This window comes from Daktulosphaira vitifoliae, unplaced genomic scaffold (genome assembly GCF_025091365.1).
Source record: "Daktulosphaira vitifoliae isolate Bord-2020 unplaced genomic scaffold, ASM2509136v1 Scaffold_1, whole genome shotgun sequence".
In the NCBI taxonomy this organism is placed as follows: Eukaryota; Metazoa; Arthropoda; class Insecta; order Hemiptera; family Phylloxeridae; genus Daktulosphaira; species Daktulosphaira vitifoliae.
The window spans coordinates 69,132,753-69,158,513 of NW_026099572.1; the positions used below are offsets into that span (position 1 = coordinate 69,132,753).

General features: G+C 26.7%; 1 protein-coding gene across 6 annotated transcripts; it reads right to left on the reverse strand.

Annotated features, from left to right (window-relative positions):
- Window positions 1-210: 210 nt before the first annotated feature.
- Window positions 211-25,425, reverse strand: LOC126896016 (uncharacterized protein DDB_G0283357-like). Of its 6 annotated transcripts, none has more exons than XM_050668428.1 (38): window positions 25,251-25,425; window positions 22,673-22,818; window positions 22,341-22,544; window positions 22,158-22,283; window positions 21,695-21,890; window positions 21,539-21,634; window positions 21,285-21,415; window positions 20,968-21,209; window positions 15,813-15,960; window positions 15,670-15,753; window positions 15,416-15,583; window positions 14,939-15,104; window positions 14,732-14,867; window positions 12,074-12,194; window positions 11,870-12,009; window positions 11,702-11,786; window positions 10,691-10,819; window positions 10,308-10,455; window positions 9,277-9,871; window positions 9,085-9,197; window positions 8,787-9,011; window positions 8,582-8,720; window positions 8,092-8,167; window positions 7,878-8,007; window positions 7,703-7,818; window positions 5,759-5,950; window positions 5,350-5,510; window positions 5,085-5,196; window positions 4,861-5,022; window positions 3,794-4,048; window positions 3,053-3,229; window positions 2,831-2,983; window positions 2,634-2,748; window positions 2,254-2,405; window positions 1,947-2,088; window positions 1,615-1,712; window positions 1,298-1,523; window positions 211-1,232 (listed from the first exon to the last, which is right to left on the reverse strand). In XM_050668428.1, exons 2-38 carry the CDS (start codon window positions 22,760-22,762, stop codon window positions 1,081-1,083), a joined length of 5,901 nt encoding a protein of 1,966 aa, XP_050524385.1. In that variant the 5' UTR covers window positions 22,763-22,818; window positions 25,251-25,425; the 3' UTR covers window positions 211-1,080. The 6 variants fall into 6 exon arrangements, with proteins under 6 accessions (XP_050524385.1, XP_050524382.1, XP_050524384.1 ...); XM_050668425.1 differs by having other exon boundaries at window positions 9,277-9,979; XM_050668427.1 differs by having other exon boundaries at window positions 4,861-5,004; window positions 5,362-5,510; window positions 9,277-9,997.
- Window positions 25,426-25,761: the final 336 nt, after the last annotated feature.

The window sequence follows — 25,761 nt, forward strand, 5'->3', positions numbered from 1 at the left end:
TCCAATATTTAATATTTTGTATTACAAGACTACAATACAAAGAACGACCCCAAGTAGTTGGGATAAAGGCGAGGAAAAAGAAGATGAGAACTTATTAAATTATATTAATCTTTATACAAAACCATATTTAATTTCAACTTAAATTCAATTCATTAAAATACAATACTGCACAAAAAAGAAATCTTGTCATATAAAAAGTCAAGTAGTGTCTCATAATTGAAAAGTATTTTTATTTTGACCTATTTCTTTTATAAATCCTATATTGATGACTGTTAAAAAATTGAATACACACTTCAACTGAAAAAGTTTGATTACATACTACAGGATAATTACGGGATTTTGTTTTTAAATTAGACACATTTTTTTTTTTTACAAAACATGTTTTCTTAGGCCTAATCATTAAGGAAAAATAAGAATAAAGTAAACAAACAAAGACGCTTAAAGTTAATAGTTATAAATGAAAATTATAAAAAAAATCTCTAAAATTTAAATTGAATAAAATGAATAAATATAAAATTTAATATTAAATTGTTAACATTCTAATAATAATAACAAGCATACACAATCATTAACTCTGCACAATTACTATTTTCAATTATTACAAAGAAAAATAAAATTAATTATTTTGTTCTTGACCATATTAAATGGAATCTAATAAATAACCTTATATCATTTTTTTAGACAAGTGATTCAAATTAAATGATCTTTTGACATACGTATACAAATTAATTGTACAGTTTAATTATAAATCCCAAATATACTTTAAATACCTACATAATTTTAATCAGTACAACTTTCAATAAATTTTATTTAGTTATTAATTATCCATATATTTAAATAATAATAATGATAAAAAAATTGACACAGAAAAACATGCTTAATACGAATAAATAGCATACAAGAATTCTCAAATCACTGTTTGGGATAGATCCATGACATAAATAATATTTACGATAGACATTTTAATATATAATTGTTTCCTAAAGATAACAACTACTATAATATAGCGACTTAGGTAGCAGTAATAAGTTTACAAAACTTATATGTAGTCTACACACATTTTATGAAGTATAAATTGATTTATTCATTGGCCACCAATTGTTTGTCATCTTTACACTCAGTATTTTTTGGCTTGGAAATATTATCTATCTTTTCTTCAGCTTTTGAATCAACATTACTATTAGCATTATCAATTTTGCTTGCTATAGGTAGTTGTGGTTCAACTATTAAACCTAATTAAAATAATAAATTGCTTTAATATTCATGATTTTTCCTTAAAATATGTGTTTTTTTTAACCTGTGTTCGAAACATAATAATTATTTGAAGATTGACTTTTGTTCATAAAGTGTTGAATAGGTACATTAGGTTGAATTCTCATATTTTGAGGGGGTGGCATTCTCTGTAAATGGGGGAATGTTGATACTGGCCTTTGAATAGGTGATGGATACTGTGGAGCAATATTTGCAGCAATTGATCCATTATTGCTGTTATTTAAATTCATTCGAGGCTGTTGCATTAAAGGCTAAACATAAACATTTATAACAAAACATTTTAATTCAATTGAATTATAAAATAATAGAAGGAATAATACATAATTTCAATATATAACTAACCAATTGACTATTTTGAGATGTTGAAACTTGATAGTTATTATATTTTCCTTGCATAGATTGATGAGTTTGTTGATTTGAGTTCATTAACGGTTTGTTTGCTAAAAACATGAATATATGAATTTACATAATAATAAAAATATAAGCAATTTATCTACAAAATAGTTTATATTATATTAGATGCAATATTTTAATATAAAAAAGTCATCAATATATGATAAGCAAAAAGATCATTGATACTTTTTTAAATTTCCAGTTGGGAATTAAAGTAATTTTAGCATTAATTTAAAATTTAATTTGTATAATACTACATAAAATAAATATATTTCACATACTATCGAAAAATTGTTGTCTAAATATGTTTGAAGAAAACATTGCATTTCCAATATCTTGTTGATTGGATACACCTGACTTTTGTAGATCATTATTTCCACTTCCACTACTTAAATTTCCTTTCAAATAAGGAACTTGTCGATACTTAAAAAAAAAAAAAAAAAAAAAAAAAAAATAACTAATGATTAAACCTTAAATTAGTTTAATAAACAAATTACATACAACACATAATACATGAAGATACCATATAACTTTAATTGAGTATTAATTTTTTTAATATGTTCAAAATATTATATAATAAATAATTACCTGTGAAGTGTAATTTTGCATATTAGGTGCTGCATTTTGGGGAGAACCAAATGCATTTGGAATTCCAAATGAATTTGCAGATGCACCAGCTACTACTTGAGCTTGGAATGCTGAGGCAACATTAGGAATAAATCCTGCATTTGTTGGTCCCGCTAAAATTTTTTTTACATATATTATAATACAAAAGACTAATTCTAATAATTTAGAGATGATTATTATATAACTTATCAATTTACTTATAATTAATTTTTTTCTTTTATAAATAGATCAATTTATTTACAATTACACATATCATGTTTATTTAACTTTAATAAGTGTAAATAAACAAAAATAATATATTGTATGTTGAAGCTTAAATTTAATAAAACATATATGCTCACTAGCTGAATTAGTTGAGTATAAAGATGAAGAAGACTGTAATGGAGTAGCTCTAGCACTGTTCATAGAATTATATGGTTGATTGAACATTGTATTTGGATCATATTGCACCATGTACTAAATTTTAATAAAATTATTTTAATATAATTAACATAATATTTTTTTATCATTAATAAAACATTGCTTAATAAACACTAACAGATGAGGGCGTTGAAGCATTATAAGTTGTTTTATTTCCAATTGCACCTATCTGCTGTGAAGTTGGTTTAACTTGAGATGTAGATGAATTAGTACTGCTTGGTATTAATACTGGATTTATATTAGTATTGATTTGCTGTCCATTATTATAAGGCTATAGAAGTGTTAAAAAAAAAAAGCTTAATAAATAATGTTAAAAAATTTAATAAAATAATCAACATACAGGTCCAAGTCTAAATGGAGAAATTGAAGATTGAAAAACTTCAGATCCGCCTTGACCACCAGGTGTATTTGTATGAATGAACATAGATGGGTTAAACTGAGAATTTTGATTTAAACCATTTGACTGGAGACCATATGTAAATTGATTAAACTGAGAACGTGTTGCATTATTAATGACCTAAATTAAATTTAATGTTTGTTTAAAATGCTAATATATTAATATCTAAATTAATAGTTTATTTATCTTAATTTTAATAAGCTAATAACCTAATTGACAGTTTTTGTGGAAAAGGGTCAAGTCTAATTTTGTTCAGATAATGTATCATTTTTGTTAGAAATCTTTCAGTGTTTAATAGTGTCAATGTTGTTTTCATAGGTTTAAAATTGAAAAAACCCCATTTACCTCCATATTTTAATTTTTTGGTATCCTGAAAAATTTACATTTTAGACTTGGCCATCTTCTTACAAAAACTGTTCCAATACTTATTTGAATATATATATATATATTTAAAATTGTAGACTTATGTTAGACAATGGCATAACAGCTAAAAAACATTAAATAAAAATTAAAAAATAATTATCTTTATCAATAGATTCTTTTTCATACAAATTGAATCATATATGATTTGTTAAATCACAATAAACTTTTTTTTCTATTTACATATAACCAATAAAAAGATTAAGGTCTTAATTAAAAACACTGAAGATGCACCCAATAACTAAATGTTTATTTTAAACTTACAGTTTGGGTAGGTTCTAACATAGTTTGGTAAACTTGAGGGGCTGATGGTGATGGTGGTGGGATAAGATGCTGTTGAGTTGAATTAAATATCATTGCTGATGATGGAGATGGTCCAGGAGCAGCTGATACAAACTGTTTTGCTAACATTTCAACTCCAGCTTTATTATTTGTATTTAATATTAAATGTGTTTGTTGCTGTTTCATCATATGAGTACTATAAATATCAGGGAGCCCATCATTGTTTTCCATCATAATCTTTATATTCAAAAAAAAAAATATATATATAAATAAGTGATGCTACTATATACAAATGTTGAAAGTTATAAATATTTACAATATTTATTTTTTTACCAATTAAAATCGAGAATATGATTTTAATAACAACTCATTATATAACAAGGCATCCCACCATGATGTGAAATCTTACTTTTGATTAGAAGTTTATTTATTATTTGTCTCTAATAAAAATAAAATAATTTTTTTTTTTTTTTAGCTGTTTTCTTACAATAAATTTTGATATTAAATTTAGGATAAGTACTAACAGAGTTACAAGCATTTTAACTTAAAGAATAAGTATGTAACGAGGATGAGTAGTACACTTAGTGCTAGTGTATGTGCACTCTATCCACATTACATACCTACTCTATGTATTAAAAAACTTTTAACTTCATAATTAACTTCTTCTAAAATTGTTGTTAACCCATCAAAATTCTTTTTATTCCTGTTAGAAACAAATGATAATAAAAAAAAGTAACACAAACTATTTCCTGGATCAAAAATTATAAAAGATCAGAACATGGTGGGACATTCGGTACATTTTCAATAATTATTAAAAACTAGTTATTAGTTTTTTAAAACAAAAAAAAATGATTTAATTCTGAAGAAGTATTTAATGTTGGCATAAATGCAAAATATTAGGTTAACAAAATTGTTTAATTAAATGACATTATTAATAGAAAATTTTGAAAATAGTATCCAAAAAACTTTTTGATTATTTTAATAATAATTTCAAACTGTTTAATATTTGAATCTGTGTCATAAAAATTAATCAAGTAATTATTTATTACTTGTAAATTCATGTGAGCTGCTTGAGTTGGAATTGTATTTGCCAAAGGTGTAGTTGATGTATGTGGTTGAGGCGTAGTGGAAGAACTAAATGCATGAGTACTAGCTGATGACTGCTGTTGATTTAATGGGGGTGATATTGTACCCTGCGGTTGAGGTTTAACCTTGAGAAATATCAACATATTATAAAAGATATTTTACCTTATGGCGCCAGCCTTCTAGTTACCTTGCATACGTTTGTGGTAGCAGAATTCGGATCTTGTTTAAGTTGACCTGAGGCAGCAGCCATAGAAACAGGAATAAATGAACCCGAAACATTTTGTAACTGAGGTGCTGGACTAAAATCAAATAAATATTTATTATTCTACTGTAAAGATTTAATTATAACACAAAATTTGTAAATAACTATGAACATTATACCGAATTATGAACAAGCAGCTCTGAACAAATATTAAAGACTACTGGTTATTTATAAAAAAAATGTCACGTACCAAAGTACATACCTGTACACTTGCTGATTATGAACTCTTTGTTCATCAATAACAGACATGTCTGATTTATCATGTTGGCCAGTATTTGCTGTACTATAAACTGTGTTAAAAGCACTTTCAGCACTGTTTTGTTGATTTGATTCTGGTTTATCATCCCAAACCTAAAAAAATAAGTAAAATATTAAGAATATTAAATAAGATTTTTCAATTAATAAAATATACCTATATATTTTAGGCAGACAAAATTATACAAATTAAACTTAATACAATAAAATTTAAAGGTTTTTTCATGTTGCTAGTTTAAATAATACTTAGAAATAAGAAACCAATAACTTCTTATAGCTTTTTCAAAAATTTAGGTTTTATATCATAAGAGCACAAATATACTGAGTAAAATAAAATCTAATACCTTTTTAGTACCAGCTATCATAGTTTTTAAATCGCTAGCAGCTAAAGATGATGGTCCAGTATGCATAGATCTGGAATGTGATGTCATAGACATAACACTGTCTTTATTTTCTGTTGATAAGTGTCCACCACTACGAGAAAAGTCAGACTCAAAATCACCAAATCCAAGATTAAGATCAGAACTTTCATCATTCTACAAAAATAAGATTTTTTTTTAAATTATAAGTCAATAAATAAAAATTATTACATATATTTTGTTTACATAATAAAAAACAAAAAATTCTGAAAAAGTAAAAATTATATATATATATTTATCATTTATTAACTTAAAATAATTCATCATATTGCTACCCTAACATTAATAAAACATATCACCAAAATTACAATTTGGAAGGCCAAAAAAGAAATACAATGTCACATAAAAATGTGATAGTTAAAATGACTTTTTTCAATTTTGCAATATTATTAATATAAATATAACATTATTGATTCAGAAACAACAACACCTGGCTCGTGTTTTGTCCAAAATGAGCAAGTAACTACGATTTATTCATAATTGTGAATGGCATAGACTAGTGGGTTTATTTGCTTTAATGATTTACATAGTTAATAAAAAATATGAGATCATAATATAATGCAAGTTCAATTTTATTTTGCTCTTCTCTCTCTGGTTTATGGCATTTTTATGAAAACACGTTTCAGTCATGCGTCAATTTTCGAAATGGAAACAATAGAAGAACAACGTGTGTGCATAAAATTATGTTTTAAATTAGGAAAAGTTCTAGTGAAACCTTTGAACTTTTGAAGCAAGCTTTTGGAGATGATGTCTGTCTCGGACAACATGTTTTGAGTGGTTTAAAAGGTAGAATATTCATTAAGGATAATGAACGAGTTGGTAGACCCTCCACCAGTAAAACAAATGAAATTGTTGCTCTTGTTTGTGAAATTATTCAAAATAGTCGTCGAATAACTATCAGAGAAGTTGCAGAAGACGTCGGAATATCTTATGGTTCTTGCCAAGAAATATTAACCAAAGTATTAGGCATGAGCCGAATTGCAGCCAAATTTGTTCCTTGTCTCTTAGACGATGAAAAAAAAAAAACCGAAATACCATCTCTCAAGAACTTTTTGAAAGAGCAGAAACTGACCTACACTTTTTAAAAAATATTATAACTGGTGATGAAACTTAGATTTACAGGTATGATGTTGAAACCAAGCGTCAATCGTCCCGGTGGAAGTCAGCAAATTCCCCTAGACCAAAAAAAGCAAAGCAGGTGAGATCAAATGTAAAAGCCGTATTAATCACCTTTTTTTATTTTCGTGGTATAGTTCATTGTGAATGGGTGCCTCAAGGACAAACAGTAAATCAGCATTATTATTTAGAAGTCATGAAAAGATTACATAAAAATGTTAGAAAAAAAAGGCCCGAAAATTGGTTCTTGGATTTTGCATCACGATAACACCCCGGCTCACAGCTCATTCATCAGTTCTTAGCAAAAAATCAGACTCCAGTAGTTCCACAACCACCACACTTACTCGACCTGGCCCCATGCGACTTTTTTTTGTTTCTGAAGTTAAAATTTATGCTCAATGGACGTCGTTTTCAAACAATTGATGATGTAAAACAAAATACGGAAATCGATCTAAAGGACATTCCAATTAGTGCCTATGAGGAATGTTTTCAAAAGTGGAAAAGAAAATGGCAGCGATGTATTGCTTCCCAGGGAGATTATTTTGAAGGTGTTATAGTGTATATAGAATAATATTGTGTTAATAAAGTTTTTTTTGAAAAGTCCGAGTATTTTTTGATCATATCTCGTATATATAAAAACATTGCAGATTTGTTTTAATGTGTTGAAATTAATTATTTTTTATAAAATATATTTATTTAAAAAATAAGATTGATAAAATTACATTTTTAAAATTAGAAAAGGAGTAGGCTTACTTTGAAGGTCATGGACATTTGTACAGCTTCATTTATCTTAGCATCTTTGCTATCACAATTAGATGTTTTGAATGCTCGAAAGCAAGTATCTTGTTCTTCATTAAAATTACACGATTCTATAGAGAAATAATTTTAGTTTACAATAAGTTTCTAGTTAAAAAATATGTATATATACCTTTTTCTCGTTTTATATTTGAACTATACTTGTTTTTAGATTCCCCACAAGGTTTTGATTTATAGGTTGTATTTTCAAAAATAATTGTTTCCATTCGCTGTGTAGTGTCAATTATACCATTTTCCATTACCTTAAAAAATGAATAAAATATATAATAAATATTACAACTTATTTTAGTTATAACAAATTATAAGGTTAACTTTTAAATACTAACATTTGGTGATATTTTGTCTTTATTTAAAACCAGCCTTTGAATATTTTGGCTAGGATTTTCTTGTATATCAGTCAAACTGAAAAAACAATAAATTTCAATAATAAGTTAATTTTAAATCAAATCACTCTTATTGATTTTAATATTTGTTTGAAATTGTACAGAAGTTAAATTTTAAAATAAGAAAAAATGAAAAGAATAATCATTTTTTGAATTAAGTTATTGAAACCACATAAAGCATGTAAATGGCACATGATTTTGTATACAAATATTATACTTTTAGAATACAACTACAAAATCATTCAATAGATATAAATGGACTTTAAAATACCGCTATTAAAAATGTTGAAAATAGAAAAGTTTGATCCTTCATTGTTAATGATTTAAGAATTAGCTTTTTTTAAATAAGCAAAGTATAAAGAATTTTTTAAAATTATGGTTAAATTTAAATTTGCTAAAAGTATACATTTAAAATAATTACATAATTTAATACCTATTAGCTCTATTATTAGATTGGTTTACTGTCTTGTTAACATTAGGTGACTGTGCTCTTAATGCATGTGTAATTGGTTTATCCCATGCATTTGTTTGTGGAGGAGGTGGTGGATTATTATTTACCATAATTACAGCATCTGTTAAAAAAATATATATATATAAAATATGACTTATAAGGAGTAAATAATAAAAGATTAACTTACCTTTAATAATAGAAGTATTAGAATCATCAACAACAAACTGAGATTGACTCTTTTGTCGTTCATATCTCTGATTAGTCTGACCTGCCTTAGTATTATTACTACTTTGATTAGGTCTAGATGATGATGATTTAGATTGATCTTTGCGATTATTTTGATTTGATACACGATTTTTGAGTACTTCAGATGACGACTTTCTAGATTCATCTTTTTTATTGGTACGATTATCTAAAGAGGAATTTCTTATTAAGTAAAATATTTAGTGACAAAACATGTGATAAAAATTGCATAAAAAACTTACCTCCAAAGCTTTTTAAATCATTTGTAGATAAACTTGATTTTTGACATAATTTTTCATTATTACTTGAGTCTTTAGAAGGATCTTTTTTATCATAACTACTTCTTTTTTCACCTCTGTAAAATCATTAAAATTTTATTAGTTTTATTTTTAAATATGTTGAATGTTAGTCAAAAATGTTAGATTTATTATTACCTAGTAGATGATGCCAAATATGTACGACTATTTTGTCGACGATTACTATTGTTTTTTTGCTGATTTTCATAGTCACTAGGTTCACTGACTGATTCCCAAATATCTTCTTGTTTTTGACTATTGAAAGATCTACTTGATTGTTTTGAATTATATCGACTTTCGTTAGATCTACGACTTGAATCTCCATACAAATCCAATTTAGATTGAGGTTTAGATGATGTTTTGCTTCTATTTGAACTGATATTTTGATTAGATTTATTAATTTTATCATTAGTTTCATCAGAATTCTTTTGACTATTCCGCCCATTAATTGTACGTGAATCAGTATTACTCAGGCGGCCTCTTCCCCTTTGATCATTTCGCTGGCCATATCCTCGGAGTGCAGATTTTTCAGAGTATCGATCATTTTGCTGACGATTATTACCACGATTTCTATCATCATTTCGATTACGCTCATCACCTCTATTCCTGTCATCAGTTCTAATTCTATCTTCACCCCGATTTCGATCATCACGTCGTGATGGACCTCTAGGTCGTTGATTATCATCATATGACTCAGCCCATGTGCTTTTTCTGTTTGATCCAGACCTGGAAACTGTTCGAGAATTGATATTCTGATGAAATGAACGTGACCCACCAATGTTGCGATCAGATCTCATTCCCTTATGATGAGATAATGCGAAGAAAAGACCAGAACTGTTTTCTAAAGATGATTTTGGTTCTAGAAATATTTTTTAATTTTTTGTTTTGTTTTTTCAACTATTATTTAGGAATTTATTTTTATCAAAGTAACAGGAGCCCAACTAACTACAATCACCATAAAGAAAATAATAATAATAATAAAAATAACTAAAAAATAAACTAAAACCAAAAACATATTTAATAATAATTTGAGAAAATTAAAGAAAAAAATTTTTTTTTTTTAAATAAATCTCATCGCTCCTGTTTCTTGATTGTGACAAGTTCAACAACATTATGGGTGAAGAATAGAAAATAATGCACAAAGCTATTTGTTCAACATGAATATTTACCTGTTGTTTTGGTTTCATCTTCATGTTTTAAATTATTTTTACTACTTTTACTATCATGTTCAAATTTTTGATCATGTACTATTTTACTTTTATTTGTAGGAGCAAGATCCCACACACCAATTTTGGATTTAATATTTGTTTCCTCAGCCTATAATTATAATGTGAAAATTATTCTTATAATATTTAAGTACTGAATTTTTGAATATTTATATCTAAGAATTACTATATGAGTGACAACATAAAGAAGCAAAATTTAATTTCATATAAATTATATATGATATAGATCTGTTCACATTTAAGGTAAGTATTTATTTATTTTAAAAAAATTATGAATCTCAGAACAAGATACTCAATTCATGTATTTTTATTTAATTAAGATTTACCTGATCATTTTTTTTACCATCTTTTCTTTCACTTTTTACTAATTGTGTAAGATTTCTTTTTGGTTCACTAGTTAGCTCACACGCTTCAAATTTTTCTTGAGTGATAGGACCAGGAATATGCATTTTGTTCTAAATAAAAAATTCAAATTATTATAATATAATTAAAGAAAAATTTTAATTTAACAATAAGATCAACCATAAAGTGTTATAAGATGTTGACTTTATTTACGTTTATGAGTAAAAAAAAAAAAAAAAAAGAAATAGTAGTATTTAATCAATTAAAATAATTTATTTAAAACATCATTAATTTTAAATAGAACAGTATATAAACGTATTTATAAAAAATTACATTTTAGACCTACATCAAAATAATTGCTTATCATTATACAAGATCATTTATAAGTTTTTATGATTTTTAATTAATATAACTAAATAACTGTTTGACTATGGTTAATTATCCATATATATCTAGAAAGATACATTTTTCGAGTTTATGTCAGAATATGTATTATAATACATATAATATTATAATAATTAATACACAAACTCTATTTTCATGACATGATGATCCCGAATTAAAAATATTTTCCTGTTCTTTATTTTAGTCAGTGCAAATTGACTATAAGTATTCAACTTGATTCTCATAGAATCAACAGAATTAATGGCACTAAAACCCAAATTATTTTATGCATCCAGTTCCAAAAATTTTTTGAAAGTGAAGCTAAATGTTTGTAGCCAACTTATATCAAATAAAACAAATGGTGCAAGAGACTATTTGTTGTGTGATTGCAATCTCATAACTAATTTTAGATTATAAATAATTTTAATCAATTTTTAGATGCATTTGTTTGATAATGGAAAAAACATGACTATATTATCTTTTTAATAATATACGAATAATTAACCTGGATTAAGCAATTAATAAAATATGAGATATTAATTTGTAATTGGATGGAAAATTTTAAATTAACATGTATACGTTTATATTTATATTTATACAATTTTACATACGTATCCCGTTGAGTTAATGTCATCTTTATAGTATTCTTTTCCCAAAGATTTTTGAGACCATGAATAAGAGTCATCATCAACATTTCTGTAAAATATATAAATAATATAATTTTATGTAAACATTTAATAAAATTTTAATTCACAATGAGTACAAAAAAAATTACTTACAAATTTTCTTTTTCAATTTCTTCAGGAGTTTCCATAGAATCTCTTGAATGATATTTTTGTACTTTAGAAAAGGACTCCTTTTTATTATTTCTATCAATATCATACATATCTTCATTTTTAGAACTTACATTCATATTTTCCTATAAACATTTTATTTAGTAAACTCTTCTATATAATTAAAACATTTACTTTAATTCTACTCACAGTTCTTTTAAAATCACGTTTATGATCATATCCTTTTCTATTATCATCAACTCTAGAGTAATCATTGTGAGCATATCTGTCAGACTTATCTTTATCCAAACGAGATTTTTCTTTTCTAAATCTTTAATATATATAAGAATAATTAACTACAATATACATTTATTGTATTTACTAATGAAAATATTTTTTAAATTAAAATTAAAAGTTCCATTTAGCAATATAGTACTTTTAAAATTAATATAAAGTAATAATTAGTTACATGGAGGATTGTTAAAAATATATATATATATATAAACATACATTGTCTTCTATCAAAATATAATTAAGAGATATTAATGTTTTTTTTTATTATAGAAGAAACCACAATGATAAATAGCAAGATAAATAAGTTAAAATTTTTAATCAATACATTTCCCAATGGACTAAATTGTACTTATCTTTATCTTCTTCTTCCTCGCCTTAATCCCAACTACTTGGGGTCAGCCACACTTATACCTAACTTCCACTTAACACGATTTCTTACATCATCTACACTAACACATCAGCTGTCCTCATATAGCGTTCAATAGAATCCATCCATCTCTTTTTTGGTCTTCCTCTACTTCTTCATTCTTCAACATTCATTTCTATAACTGTTTTTACAGCTTCCGATTCTTCTCTCCTCATAACATGACCAAACCATCGAAGTCTATTTTCTCTCATCTTATCCACGATTGACGCTACACCTATACTTCCTCTTATATGCTCGTTCCTTATCCTATATTCTCTAGTCACTTCACTCATACTAAATTATACTAATCTAATACATATTATTCAATGGTAGTAACATAATGAAGTAATTTAAGTATAATAATGTAATAATAAGTAATAGATTTTAATATTTTTTATAGAGAAATTATGATAGGTCAATTATAACTTTCAAAAAAATACTTATTGAGTTATAAGAATTTTAATACATAAAATGGGTATGGAGTGCTAGTCGGTACAGCTTTTACTGATATATGTGCAATCTGGATACATAACTGCAACCTGCGATATACAGGGTGGCCCACCACTCACTGACAACTTAAATAACTTTTGATCCAGTTAATATTTTTAGCCGATTTTATTTTTTAAATAATAGTTATACGTTAGGTCTATAGCTATATCTCAATAATTAATTTTTTTACATTTTATTAAAAATATTAATTATTTTTAAATTTTAAATAAAATGTAAAAAAAAAATCTAAGATAGCTATTTTGTAGAGTAGAATTTAAGAAAAATTTTAGTAAAAAAATATCTTATTAATATTCAGTAGTAAATATTCTGTAGCGTTTTAAAGTTTGTGAAAGTTTGAATTTTCATGTATTATTTTACGGTACTAAACATTGAAATACGTATTGAGAAAAGGACAGAAGAAAACACTATCTTTTCATGATTACTGTGTATACATATGATGATAATGTGTATACATTACAAACTTGGCATTAATACCATGATAAGAAATTAGATAAGGCAATTATTACTTATCACTCTCATTCAAAAGTCATTTTCATGGAAAAAGTTACACACCTCCAAATTATAGTAATCATGAAAAGATAGCATTTTCTTCTGTCCTTTTCTCAATANGAAAAGATAGCGTTTTCTTCTGTCCTTTTCTCAATACGTATTTCAATGTTTAAAACCGTAAAATAGTACATGAAAATTCAAATTTTCACAAACTTCAAAACGCTACAGAATATTTACTACTGAATATTAATAAGATATTTTTTTACTAAAATTTTTCTTAAATTCTACTCTACAAAATAGCTATCTTAGATTTTTTTTTTTTACATTTTATTTAAAATTTAAAAATAATTAATATTTTTAATAAAATGTAAAAAAATTAATTATTGAGATATAGCTATACGTATAACGTATAACTATTATTTAAAAAAAAAAATTAACTAAAAATATTAACTGGATCAAAAGTTATTTAAGTTGTCAGTGAGTGGTGGGCCACTCTGTATATCGCAGGTTGCAGTTATGTATCCAGAGTGCACATATATCAGTAAAAGCTGTACCGACTAGCACTCCATACCCATTTTATGTATTAAAATATTTGAAACTCAATATATACTTAACCTAAATTAGCCATCAAAATAGTTATTTTTAAATAAAAAAAAACCCAGTTTTAAATTTTTTTTTTTTATTAAAACAAATAATGAAAACTCAGCATACGGGGATCATGGCAAAGTGGAGATGTGGCATAGTTGGGTAAAGTATAGATAATATCTGACATTGATTAAAGTAATTATCATACAAAACACTTTAATGCAAATATGTAGAGTGCTTATAATTTTTAAAAGGGATTATTGTATTATTCCAAAAGCAACATGAACTCCTATTTCTTAATTTATATTCTGATTACAAGTTTTATGACTTTTAAGTATAACACATGACTAGATATGTATTATAGAAATTAAATTTTTGTATACAGGCGATTCTTTTAATATTAGCTACTTAATTAATCTTAAAATAATAATTATATAATGTAAAAATTGGTAAAAAGAAAATATATAAAATGTTACGTAGATTATAAGTTATATGAGTTTTATAATAAATATATATATATAGAACTGAAAAAATTACTAATAATATAAATTATTATTTTCAATAAAAATTATATTATAATATACCTATCATATTCTGGTCTTTTGTCTCGTTTCAAACTTGAAGATTTGTTAGAATGATCATCATCGATCCATGAGTCACTTCTATATTCAGAATATCCACTACTGCTCATGTCACTATCAGCACGACATAGTGATCTTACTACTCAAAAGAATAAAATACTCATATTAAATATATATATATATAATGTTTAAAAAATTTGCACAACTCACTCGTTGACGGAATAGTTTGAATTTTATTACTAACATCAGAACTATGTTCAAATTGCTTTTGCAGTCTGGATGATGAATATTTACTATTGATTTCTTTGTCATCATCATTCTTGACTTTAGACGAATCAGATCGAACTTTGGACATTTCATCCTTCAATTCTTTTTCCTATAAATATTCATTTAAAGTGCTGTCTAAATAGTATTTATTTATTATTTTCCCCCAAAAGAAATAACAATTTTACACTTCAACTTTTAATTTCTTATGAATAATTCAAATAGAGAACTACTAAAATGAATTAATCATTAATTAAGATTGGTGGCTGGTAGCAGTTAAAACTAGTGATTTTAACAGCATTACTACCCTAATTTGTACATAGCAGTTTAATTTTACATGATTAATACACATTAATTGCAGCCAGAGGTGTTTTAAATACTTTGTGTGCAAGTACCTTTAATAAAATTAATATGTAAATTTACTTTATTATCATGGTTTTCATCATATTTTTTCAGTTTTGATTCCTCAAAGCGTTTCATCTCTTCTAATTTTCTATCTTTAGCACGTTGTAAAACTGTTGTTAGTTCTTCAGCTCGAGTAGTTCTACCAACAGTTTCTTCTTCAAATTCATCATCTATTTGTCTCTCTTCCTAAAATATTAATATAAGTTAGAAAAATAAAAAAAAATAAATCATCAGATCTACTGTATAATACATTATATCAACAATTTAAGTACCTGACGTGATGGAGGTCTATAATAATTCATATATTCTGAATTATATGGTATACCATTAATATGCATTGATCCAAAAATATTTTCCTTCAAAGAAAAAATTACAGTTTTTAATAATTTTAACAATAATAAGTTCATTTACCTACTTTTACATTTAAATTTGACTCTGGATGCTTATTTGATGATCCATAAAATGAAGAATTATCAGATTTATTTTTTACATCACCATTCAAAGACAGTTTATTTAGTTTTTCATTGTATTGATCTTCATCATCACTGAAGTCTAATTTTTTACTAAATAAAAGAAATATTTTATTAATTTTTAAAACAAAAACTCATAATTTATAATTGATAAAAAATTGCATAGTATACAATAAGCTCAATAAATAAAATTTTATTGAAAATTAAGAATTAATAAACCTATTTATAATGGAAATTTAATTCAGGATTATTTTTAAAGAATAAAAATATATTTGAAATTTCAATAATAACTAATACAAATCAACATTTCTGATGTGCAAAAATAAACTTTCTGATTTATGTGATTTGTAATTTTCTGGCAAAACCTTTTATATATATATATATATGTTACAGATTAAGTGGAAAAAACAAGCATTGTCACACAATGCACATAGGCAATATATAGAATACCTAAAAATTTCAGCTATGAAATAAAAATTTTTTTTAAAGGTTAGACATTCTAATACAATGTCCTGATATTGTATCAGATTTATGATATATTTTAATAGAAATAAATTTAATGTATACATAGAGGGTTTGTTAGTGTTAATAATGTATCTAACAATAAGTTATGTGTTAGATAATGAAAACGCTGCTCTTCTTGAGCTTTATATATTTATTCTTTTGTTTCCTTACGCAATTCATCTCTCTCTTCCGCAAAAGCATTTATATTGTAGCGACCAAAACATACGCAACGAATATTCTCGAATGTTCTCGTTATCAAAAACCTTCGAGAAACTTCGATAACGCCATAAGATAACCTACGCGGGTATAGAATATTCTAGAATTAGCGAGAGCCTTATCGGAGCTATATATATATCGGAAGAATCANGTCATACCGATGCTTCTTTGAAAGGAACTGTTTAGTGCAATTAGTACTTGAGCAACATTCTTGTACCAATGTTCAGGCTGATCTAAACTTAATTTGGTAATGACTGAAATAATAATTACATTTAATCTTTCTATTTGCCCGTTATTCCTTGGTATTCCTGTAGTGATCATTACATGTTTAATGTTTTCTTTACTACAATAATCAGAAAAATCTTGTGAAACAAAACCTCTTCATTATTTGACACAATTATTTCTGGATTCCCAAAAGTAGTAGATAAAGTTTTCATTTTATCAATAGTTTCCTTGCATGTAGTAGTCTTGGTTGGAAACAACCAACAAAATTTGCTAAACCATCACTGCAAATATATATTTGTATCCTTTAGCTGTAGCAGGTAATGGTCCCAAATGATCTATATGATAGGTAACTAATGGAAAATCGTCTTTATTAATACTATTCAAGTAACCTTCTTTGCTTATCACTTTTTCGATTTGCTAATATACACGGAACGCAATTTCTTACAATATTCTCAATTTTTGTTTTCATATTTGAAATAGAATATTCTTTCAATAGTTCCTCTGCTTTTTTACATCCAAAATGTCCAATTTCATGTGCTTTTTTGATTACTTCTTTTTGCATGGATCAAGGGACAACAAACAATTTTTGGTCATTTTTCATCTCTTACAGTAAATCATGTTCAATTAAATAGTTTTGATGAGTTGACATAGCTAGAACTTCCATCAAAGCACTAATCTCTAAATTCATCTTTTGGGCTCTTCGTAATTTAATCAAAAATTCATTTTCAATAGCTAAGCACACAGGATATCGACTAAAAGCATCAACATGGGGTAAACGAGATCCACTTCAGTGTTCAACTGTATAACTAAATTCTTCAAGCAGTTGAGACCATCTTGCAACTCTAGTCGCTAAGTTTGTTTTTTACATAGTCATTGTGAATGCAGCATAGTCAGTTACAATTTTAATTGTATACCTAAAAGATAAACTCTAAACTTTTTCAAGTCTTCGATAATAGCAAGTACCTCTAGTTTGTAACTATGATATCTTATTTGGGCGCATCACTAGTCTTCCTGCTAGAATAGTATACTGGATGAAAATGACCATCAAAAACATTATTTTAATACAATATAGCCCCAAAACAATTAGCAATTTCGTCGGTATGTAGTTCTGTTTCAGCATGAGGATTATATATATATGTAAAACTGGATTATCCACCAGTTTTCTCTTCAGTATATTCATAGCATCTTGTTCTTTTTCAAATTTAAACATAGCTCCATTATGTAATAGATCGGTCAAAGGTTTAGCAATCAATGAATAGTCCTTTATAAATTTTCTTAAGTATCCAGTAAGACCCAGAATACTCTGTACTGCTTTTATTGACTTAGGTAAAGGAAAATTAATAACTGCAGCAGTCTACAATATTGAAAATCTTATAGAATTTTTACAAATTCGGTATTCTAGATATTCAATTTCTGTATGTAGAAATTGACACTTGCTCCATTTAATGTGCAGTCTATATTTAGAAGCAGTTGGCAAAATTTGTTTTAAAAGTTCAATACTTTCTTCATAACTGCTGGCTAATATGACTAAATCATCCATAAATGTTAATAATAATCTCTTTTGAATGTTCTTTAAAGACAAAGTTAATATATCTTTGAAAAATAGGAGGTGACACTCACAGTCCAAAAGGGGTTTGCAAAAATTCATATTGTCCTCCACTAGGTGTGACAAAAGAGGTATAATTAATGTTATCTTTATGAACTGGAACATGGAAAAATCCATTTCTCAAGTCAAAAGTTGTATAAATTGAAGCTCCTTGTAATTTATCTATTTAGTCATTTATTAATAGCAAAGGGTATCTTTGATTATCTTCCTATTTAACAACCCGTAATCTACACAGAGATGTAGAGAGTTATCTTTCTTCCTGACTAAAACTATTAGACTAGAGTAGTCAGAAAAGCTAAGTCTAATAATGTCTTCATGTAACCATTCCTTTATTTGTTTGTCAACTTGACATGTTTCTGCTGGAGATAGGCGCGTGGTCATTGATAAACAGGGTTTTTCATCCATTAATAAAATAACTGTTTCAATCAGTACATATTTTACTTTATTTGATTCTTAATCTTGCACTATATTTTTAATTTCCTATGTATAAGTTTATGCATCTATGTTAAGCTCATTACAATCTATATTTAAAGACATGATTTGAATTTCTTTTTCTTCATATTTAGTTTTTCTCACACACTTAGGATTTATGTACAGTTCAGCACTTGTTTAAAATATAACTTTTCCTAACAGGTCATATGACCTGGATTCATCAGAAACAACATAAATGACCTTCGGCAGAGATTCACATCACTACCAGTATCAAATAAAGCATTAGTTTCTACACCTTGTAAATCAACTAATTTACTAATGCGATTAGTATGACATCATTAACTTGATTCACTTGTACCTTAATATTTTCATCTCTTTGACTTCTATCAGTATTAAGTCGACTAGTTGATGTACAATAAGAACATGATGATGCTTTAAAACCAAATTCCTGACATAAAAAGCACTTAAATCCTTTACTAGCAACAGGACAAGAACTAGAACAGTGACCCTTCGTACCACAGTTGTAGCAACGATTAATGTTTGCTGATTAACCTTCATGTTTATATGATTTAAATAAAGCATTAGGTGATTCTCGCAGAAATTTATGATTGACTTTGTATTTGCCCTTATATTTAACTTTATTTTCTCATACAATTCAAATTTCAATTTTAGCTCATAAATAGATGTAGTGCCATACAGTATCATTTTGTTAACTTCCAAGTTTCTTATACCAGCTATGATATAATCAATAGAAGAATCTTCTTCAATATTGCCTAGTTGAGCAATCTATTTCATTTTGAAAGTATACTGCTATGATTCATCACTTTTCTTACAACGCTCAGACAGTAAGCGATGAATAGCAGCTGTGTTCATACGACTTTTAAACTCATTCTTCAGTTTATCTTTTAAAATTGTCCAAGTAGCAATTCCTCTTTTCGATTGAATATATAATTAATAAAAACATTTATCATAAATTAACTTCTCAGGATCGGATCAATGTAGTAAATTAGCCATTTCTTCAATCCATTGATTAACTGGATAAGCATCATCACCAGAAAACTTTGAGAGTGACTCTTCAACATCTCTAAAGCTTAAATGAGATTTGCTATGCTCAAGTCTCAAAGTATATACTTCCTCTCGAAATCTAGAAACTTCATCCATAGTTTCATTAGAATTTTTATTCTCGAACTGTTATAAAATCAAAAGGTTTTATAAAATTCAAATTGATGTAAGAAACTAATTGACAACGATAAGATCTTGCGAAAAACGAACAAAGAAAAATTGTGCGTTTACTCAACAAAAATGGCGTTGTCTACTAATACAATTACAGAACGACGTTTTGATATTTTCGTCACTAACACCACTTAAAATATACATGACAAATAGTTTAAAAATTTTCCGGATTTTGAGTAGACAAGATATTTTTTCTAATCTCTATTCCCGTTTATTGACTGATGATCCCGGACAGGCCACCAAAAATAATTGGGAAATACAACAGGCCAATCACAGGAACAGAGCAAAGACACAATACAATTACTTAATACATATATATTTATTCACACGCAAAAGCCCTGTTAAATATTCACAAACAAAAATAACATATATAAAGCAAAATACACATAAAATTAAAATTCACACAAAAACACGTCTTAGCCGACTCATGTCTTAATTTAATTTTCCCTTCATATAATACTAAATGATACCACTATCTGTCTCCAGACCCTAGAAGTGATGCCATCTAGACACCAATGGTACCCACATACATATGTGTGTGCGTGCGTAAAATTTACAAAAAAAAAAAAGTCGAAACTAAGATTTATTTAATATTTTGATATAACAAATCATAAACTATAATGGTATTGAATTTTTGTCACCATATCAATATTGTATTGAACTACTATTATTTACGCTCAACAATATAAATTTATATCATATATATAATGTTCAGTAAGTAAGGAACCAGGTTTCTATTGTTCTTATTATTTGTAAGTAAGGAAATAGGTCATATTTCCTTACTTTTAAAACACCTGAACATATTTACATTTTTTAAATTCATTTTTCAGTTAAATAATAGACAAACAATTGTTAGTCTAACAAAAATCCAATACACAATTTACTTGTAATCAATTTCTCCATGAATAGACCATCCTGCTTCTTTGGAAAGTTCATTCATTCTCTTTAAATCTTCATCACGTATAATTGGAGGAGGTACAAGTTCCTTAATATCTGTTGTTGATTTACTCAATGAATTATCATTTCCACTTAGAGAAGGAGAGACATGTTGTGTAACTTTTTCAGAGAGATAAGAATTTTGTTTAGGTTGAGGTTGTACCATATTTTCAGACTGATTAGAAACCATCTTAACAAATATAATTAGATTCTATTATTATTAAGAATTATTCAATCAGTTTGTTTAAAAAATAAAATGACATACAAAGGTGGGCAACATATTTCTCATAACTGGATTTTTGCTGTACTGCATAATATATGGATTTAGGCCGACCTGGACCCCGCCCGCCCCATTTTGGCCCGAACTGCTCCGTACGCCATTCACAATTTCTGATCCTGAAAAATAAATACAAATATTACATATTTATATACAAAGAAAACATAAAAATTAAAATATGTATAACACAAAAATAATAGTTCTAAATAAAAAAATATTTTTAGTTATAATTATGTTTTTACCGGAAGAAGATTGAGCTTGATTTAATGAACCAGAAATTATATTTATGCCTTGAGGCATTTGAGGCCGACTGCCACCTTGCATCCAACTCGTTTCGGCTATTTAAACATTAAAATATTAATAAACAAGATTCACAACAATTTTTAACAAGGTTTTACTTTGAGGACGTAGCAAAGGCCTCTGTTCTGTGCTGGCTGATGGTGTATTTATATTTGTTTGATTTTTGTTTTCTCCACTTGAAGTTAAACTTGGGAATTCTTGTTGAAATTGCACAGTTCGATGTGCTAAATAAGTGGGAGCAGCTGGAACATCTGTTATTTTGTTGGCCCATGTTTTTCCATCGGAATGAGATGGCTAATAAAAAAAATTACAGAATTTAAGACAAAATATATTAATTGAACACTTCAGTCAAGTTCAAAATACCAAAATAGTAAACCACAAAATAAATTTAAAAAAATTGAAAACTATATATTAGGAAATAAGACGTTTAATTTTTAAATATAAGATTTAAAAATCTTAAATAGAACGAGTTAAATAAGACAAAAAAATTAAGGTGGCATTTCAATAAATAATATTTTCAACATTTTTATGTAAATGTGAAAAAAAAATTGAGAAACATACTCGTGTTGTTGTTAAGGTTACGGAAGTAGTATGGGACAATACATGTTGTTGCCCCGTTACAAGCCCACTTTGGGATGATTGCAGAGTTGTAGGAGTTGATGTCGGCGGAACTTCTTTGCCCGCAACCTGTTAACATAAAAATCTAGTTTCAGATATGAATGAATAATTTTTCAATTAACTTACCACAAGTGGTTTCTCTGTTTGTTTGTTTCCCCATCCTGCACCACCAATAGGGACTAGATTAATTGAAGACTCATGGTTAGATTCCGACTTTTCACTTGGCAAATTAACAGGATTACGTACATTTCGAATAACTTTTCCAAGTGGCTGCAATCCATTTTTACGAGTTACAATACTTTTATGCTGATTTACTTCAGTTGATTCTCCCTGATAATAATATTAATATTTATAGCATTACTTATATACAGGTATTGATAAAGTAAAACATTTTAATTTGTCATTAAATACTAAATTAAAATAAACAAGGAAATTTGATAATTAAATAAATTAAATACCTTATACAAACTATTTATTTTTAGAGATTGGAATGCTATCTTTCCTTTGCTTTTCTCCCCCTTCAAACTGACCCCTGACAATGTAGACATACTGTCTGCAAGGCACCATTTAGATTATACACTCGCCCTTAGAACGTACCTTTTATCTGTAAAAAATGTATTACTTATTTTAATGCATACAAAAAATAAGAAAGCCTTTTTTCATTCCCATCTACAAGGTACAATCAATAAGTAGATTGCATTATGAAATAAAATAAAAACTATTATAAATTTTCAAGAAATTTTTTTATTATTTAAATATAGATGTAACTGTTATTATTTTACACAGTCATCAAGTAATTTGACATTTTTTGTACTGCTGTATTAAATTATATATGCTTTGTTTAAAAAACAGCTGTCCTACTACAGTGCCTCAATTTAGAGTGACTGTTTTTACCTTTTCAAACTGATGTATCATTCCTTTGTTAACTTATCTTTCATTGATCCAAAAATATGGAAATCACATGGTGACAACACTGAATTATAAGAATGTTATAATTATATGCATGTTTCCATACTTCCCATCTGAACTTTTAGAAGAGTTCTTTGGTTATTATCACTGAATATGGAGTCACATTCAGTCTTAAAAAAACCAAAATTCATTAGATAGCTTCTTTGGTCTAAAATCTCTTATGACATTTTTAAATGTTTTTAGTTTTTCAATAAGTAGCTGAGTTTATTGTGTGCTACCTATAGATATACTCATAGTGAACTATTCTTTTGTTGTCAAAAAAAAGTATCAGCATCACCTTTTCTGCAGATGTAACAACATTTTGAAAGTGGAGTAGACCTATATATCATTATGAGTCAATAATCTGTCAAAGAAATCACTGTCCATTTTACAAAATTGTGACAAGACCAAACTGAAAGGTTGCATTCGACAGCTTTTGTGTTATGTCAATAACCTTGATACTTATTTTGAACAAACTTTTTTGTACTTTAGGTTATCTCTGAATATGTATTGAGCATTATCAAAAGAAAATTTTATAGTTACAGTAATCTCATCAATAGTTATTCAATCGAAATAACTTGTCCATGCAGTTAATTTTTTAGCAGCTATTAACATAAGAAGCCTTCAGCGCAGTGTTCATCAGCAATATTCACGTGGCCATTTTTGAACACATTGCATTACTATCATGAAATTACTTTTTCACCAAAGTCTTAGCATGATTTTCTGAGAATTTTGACAACTTTAAAATTGTTTAACCATAAAAACTTAATAACAATGCGGATATTCACTTTGGATGTTGATAAAGTAAAACAGTACATGATGGAATCTTATTCTAACGAAAATACTATAATTTTGGTCAATTTAATGATCAGAACTTTGACAAAGATGTGTAAATGGTGTTGTCAAAAAATTTTATGAAAAATTTCCTACTTCATAAAAAGTTATAGCAAAATACAACTTACTTTTTGAACAGCCCTTGTATAATAAATCCCTAATTATTTTAATTGCTATAAATTACCTAATCATCAAAATATAACTATTAAAATTAATTAATAACTAAAAACTAGTTATTAATATGAAATTAACATATATATATATTTAAAATATTTTCAGCATAAGATAAATTAATATATATTATTAGTACACAATATTTAAAATAACTTTGTTTAAAAATCTTTTTTTAATATTATGGAGTAGTAAATCATACTAATTAGTATTTAATAAAGAAATTTAATATCTCAAAACTATTATTTCTATAATATTTATTATCATAATTAAGAGGTAGAAAGCCTTTTTGTTAACACCATGAAATACTTAACTATTTTAATTATAGGGGTTATAACATTTTAAAATTCAATAACTTAGTGTGTAAAAAAAATGAAGATAATCAAAACATTTTTAATGATTAATTAAAGAATACCTATTCATACAATAAATTGAGTATAGGAAATGTAATTAGGATTATCTTTCTAGAATTAGTTTACAAATTCAAGTAAAATAAATAATCATTATCAAAAGACAGCTTAAAAATGCCATAAAACACAAACAAGAATTATATCAAACAATTTTAAGTTTGATAATAAATTCATGCTATTCGGGGAGAAATAAAGAATATAAAATATATATATAAAATGAAAAGAGTAAGCAAAAGAATAGTCCAAATGTTTACAGACATAATTGGAGGCAAATATGAAATAGTAGCTAAGAAAATTACAATTTCTTTTTGAAATTAAAGCAGCATAATTTTTACACAATAATAAGCTACTTTATCAATAATTCCAAAATAGTTAAAGGACTTTCAAGAAAGGTTAAAAGTTTGGGATGCAACTATTTTGAAAAATCAAACCCTCGGACAAGGTGGAATCTACATTAAAATAAAATTTTAAAATATAGAATGTTATTCTAGGAAAAACTGACAGATAATAAATCTAAAACTTAGAGTCTCAAAGTGAACTTAAATTTGGCCTAAGGTCAAAAGTTAATTCATAAATTGCAAAAAAAACCTTATACTTTAGTCGGCAGTAATAGGTTAGTATATAAAAGTTAAGTTTTTTATTAAATGATCTAGAACAAAATATATGTACTTACTTAGGTCCGTTCAAATGGGTGCACGTGACAAAAAAGAAATTAAATAATTAAAAAAAAATTTATTTACAATTAACAATTGGTATAGAGAACTTAAACGACGCGAAAACTAAAGCGGATTTGTCAAATTTTTTTATCAAACATTACATCAAAAACACAAAATGGCGTCTTTAATATTGGGAACCTTCATTCAACACATTTTTGCGTTGTGCCGCACGCCCGCCACGCCTACAATCCCAATTCAGATACAGTGCTGGCACAGTCTGGGATTTCTTATTGTCTGTGCCTTTTATGTTCATAAAAAATCTAATAAAAAAGTAATAATCACTGTACCCAAAGTGATACCACCTGCTGTAGTGGAGTAAAAATGAACGTTACTAATAATTTTTTGTAGTCACAACAATCATACCTTAGTTAATTTAATTAAGAATTTTACCACTTTACGTTAATATGTTGTGATTTACATCTACGTTCAGATTTTAGTAGAACGAAAGTACATTAACGGTATAGTAGT

Bases quoted from the DNA above. Each gene is read 5' to 3' on its own strand.
- LOC126896016 (XM_050668423.1), bottom strand. From the start codon at position 22,762: ATGTCTACATTGTCAGGGGTCAGTTTGAAGGGGGAGAAAAGCAAAGGA. The intron at 22,284-22,340 runs GTAAGTTAATTG...TTATGTTAACAG, and splicing joins AAACAGAGAAACCACTTGTG to GTTGCGGGCAAAGAAGTTCC. The intron at 5,511-5,758 runs GTATTAGATTTT...TTATTTTTTTAG, and splicing joins TGATAGCTGGTACTAAAAAG to GTTTGGGATGATAAACCAGA.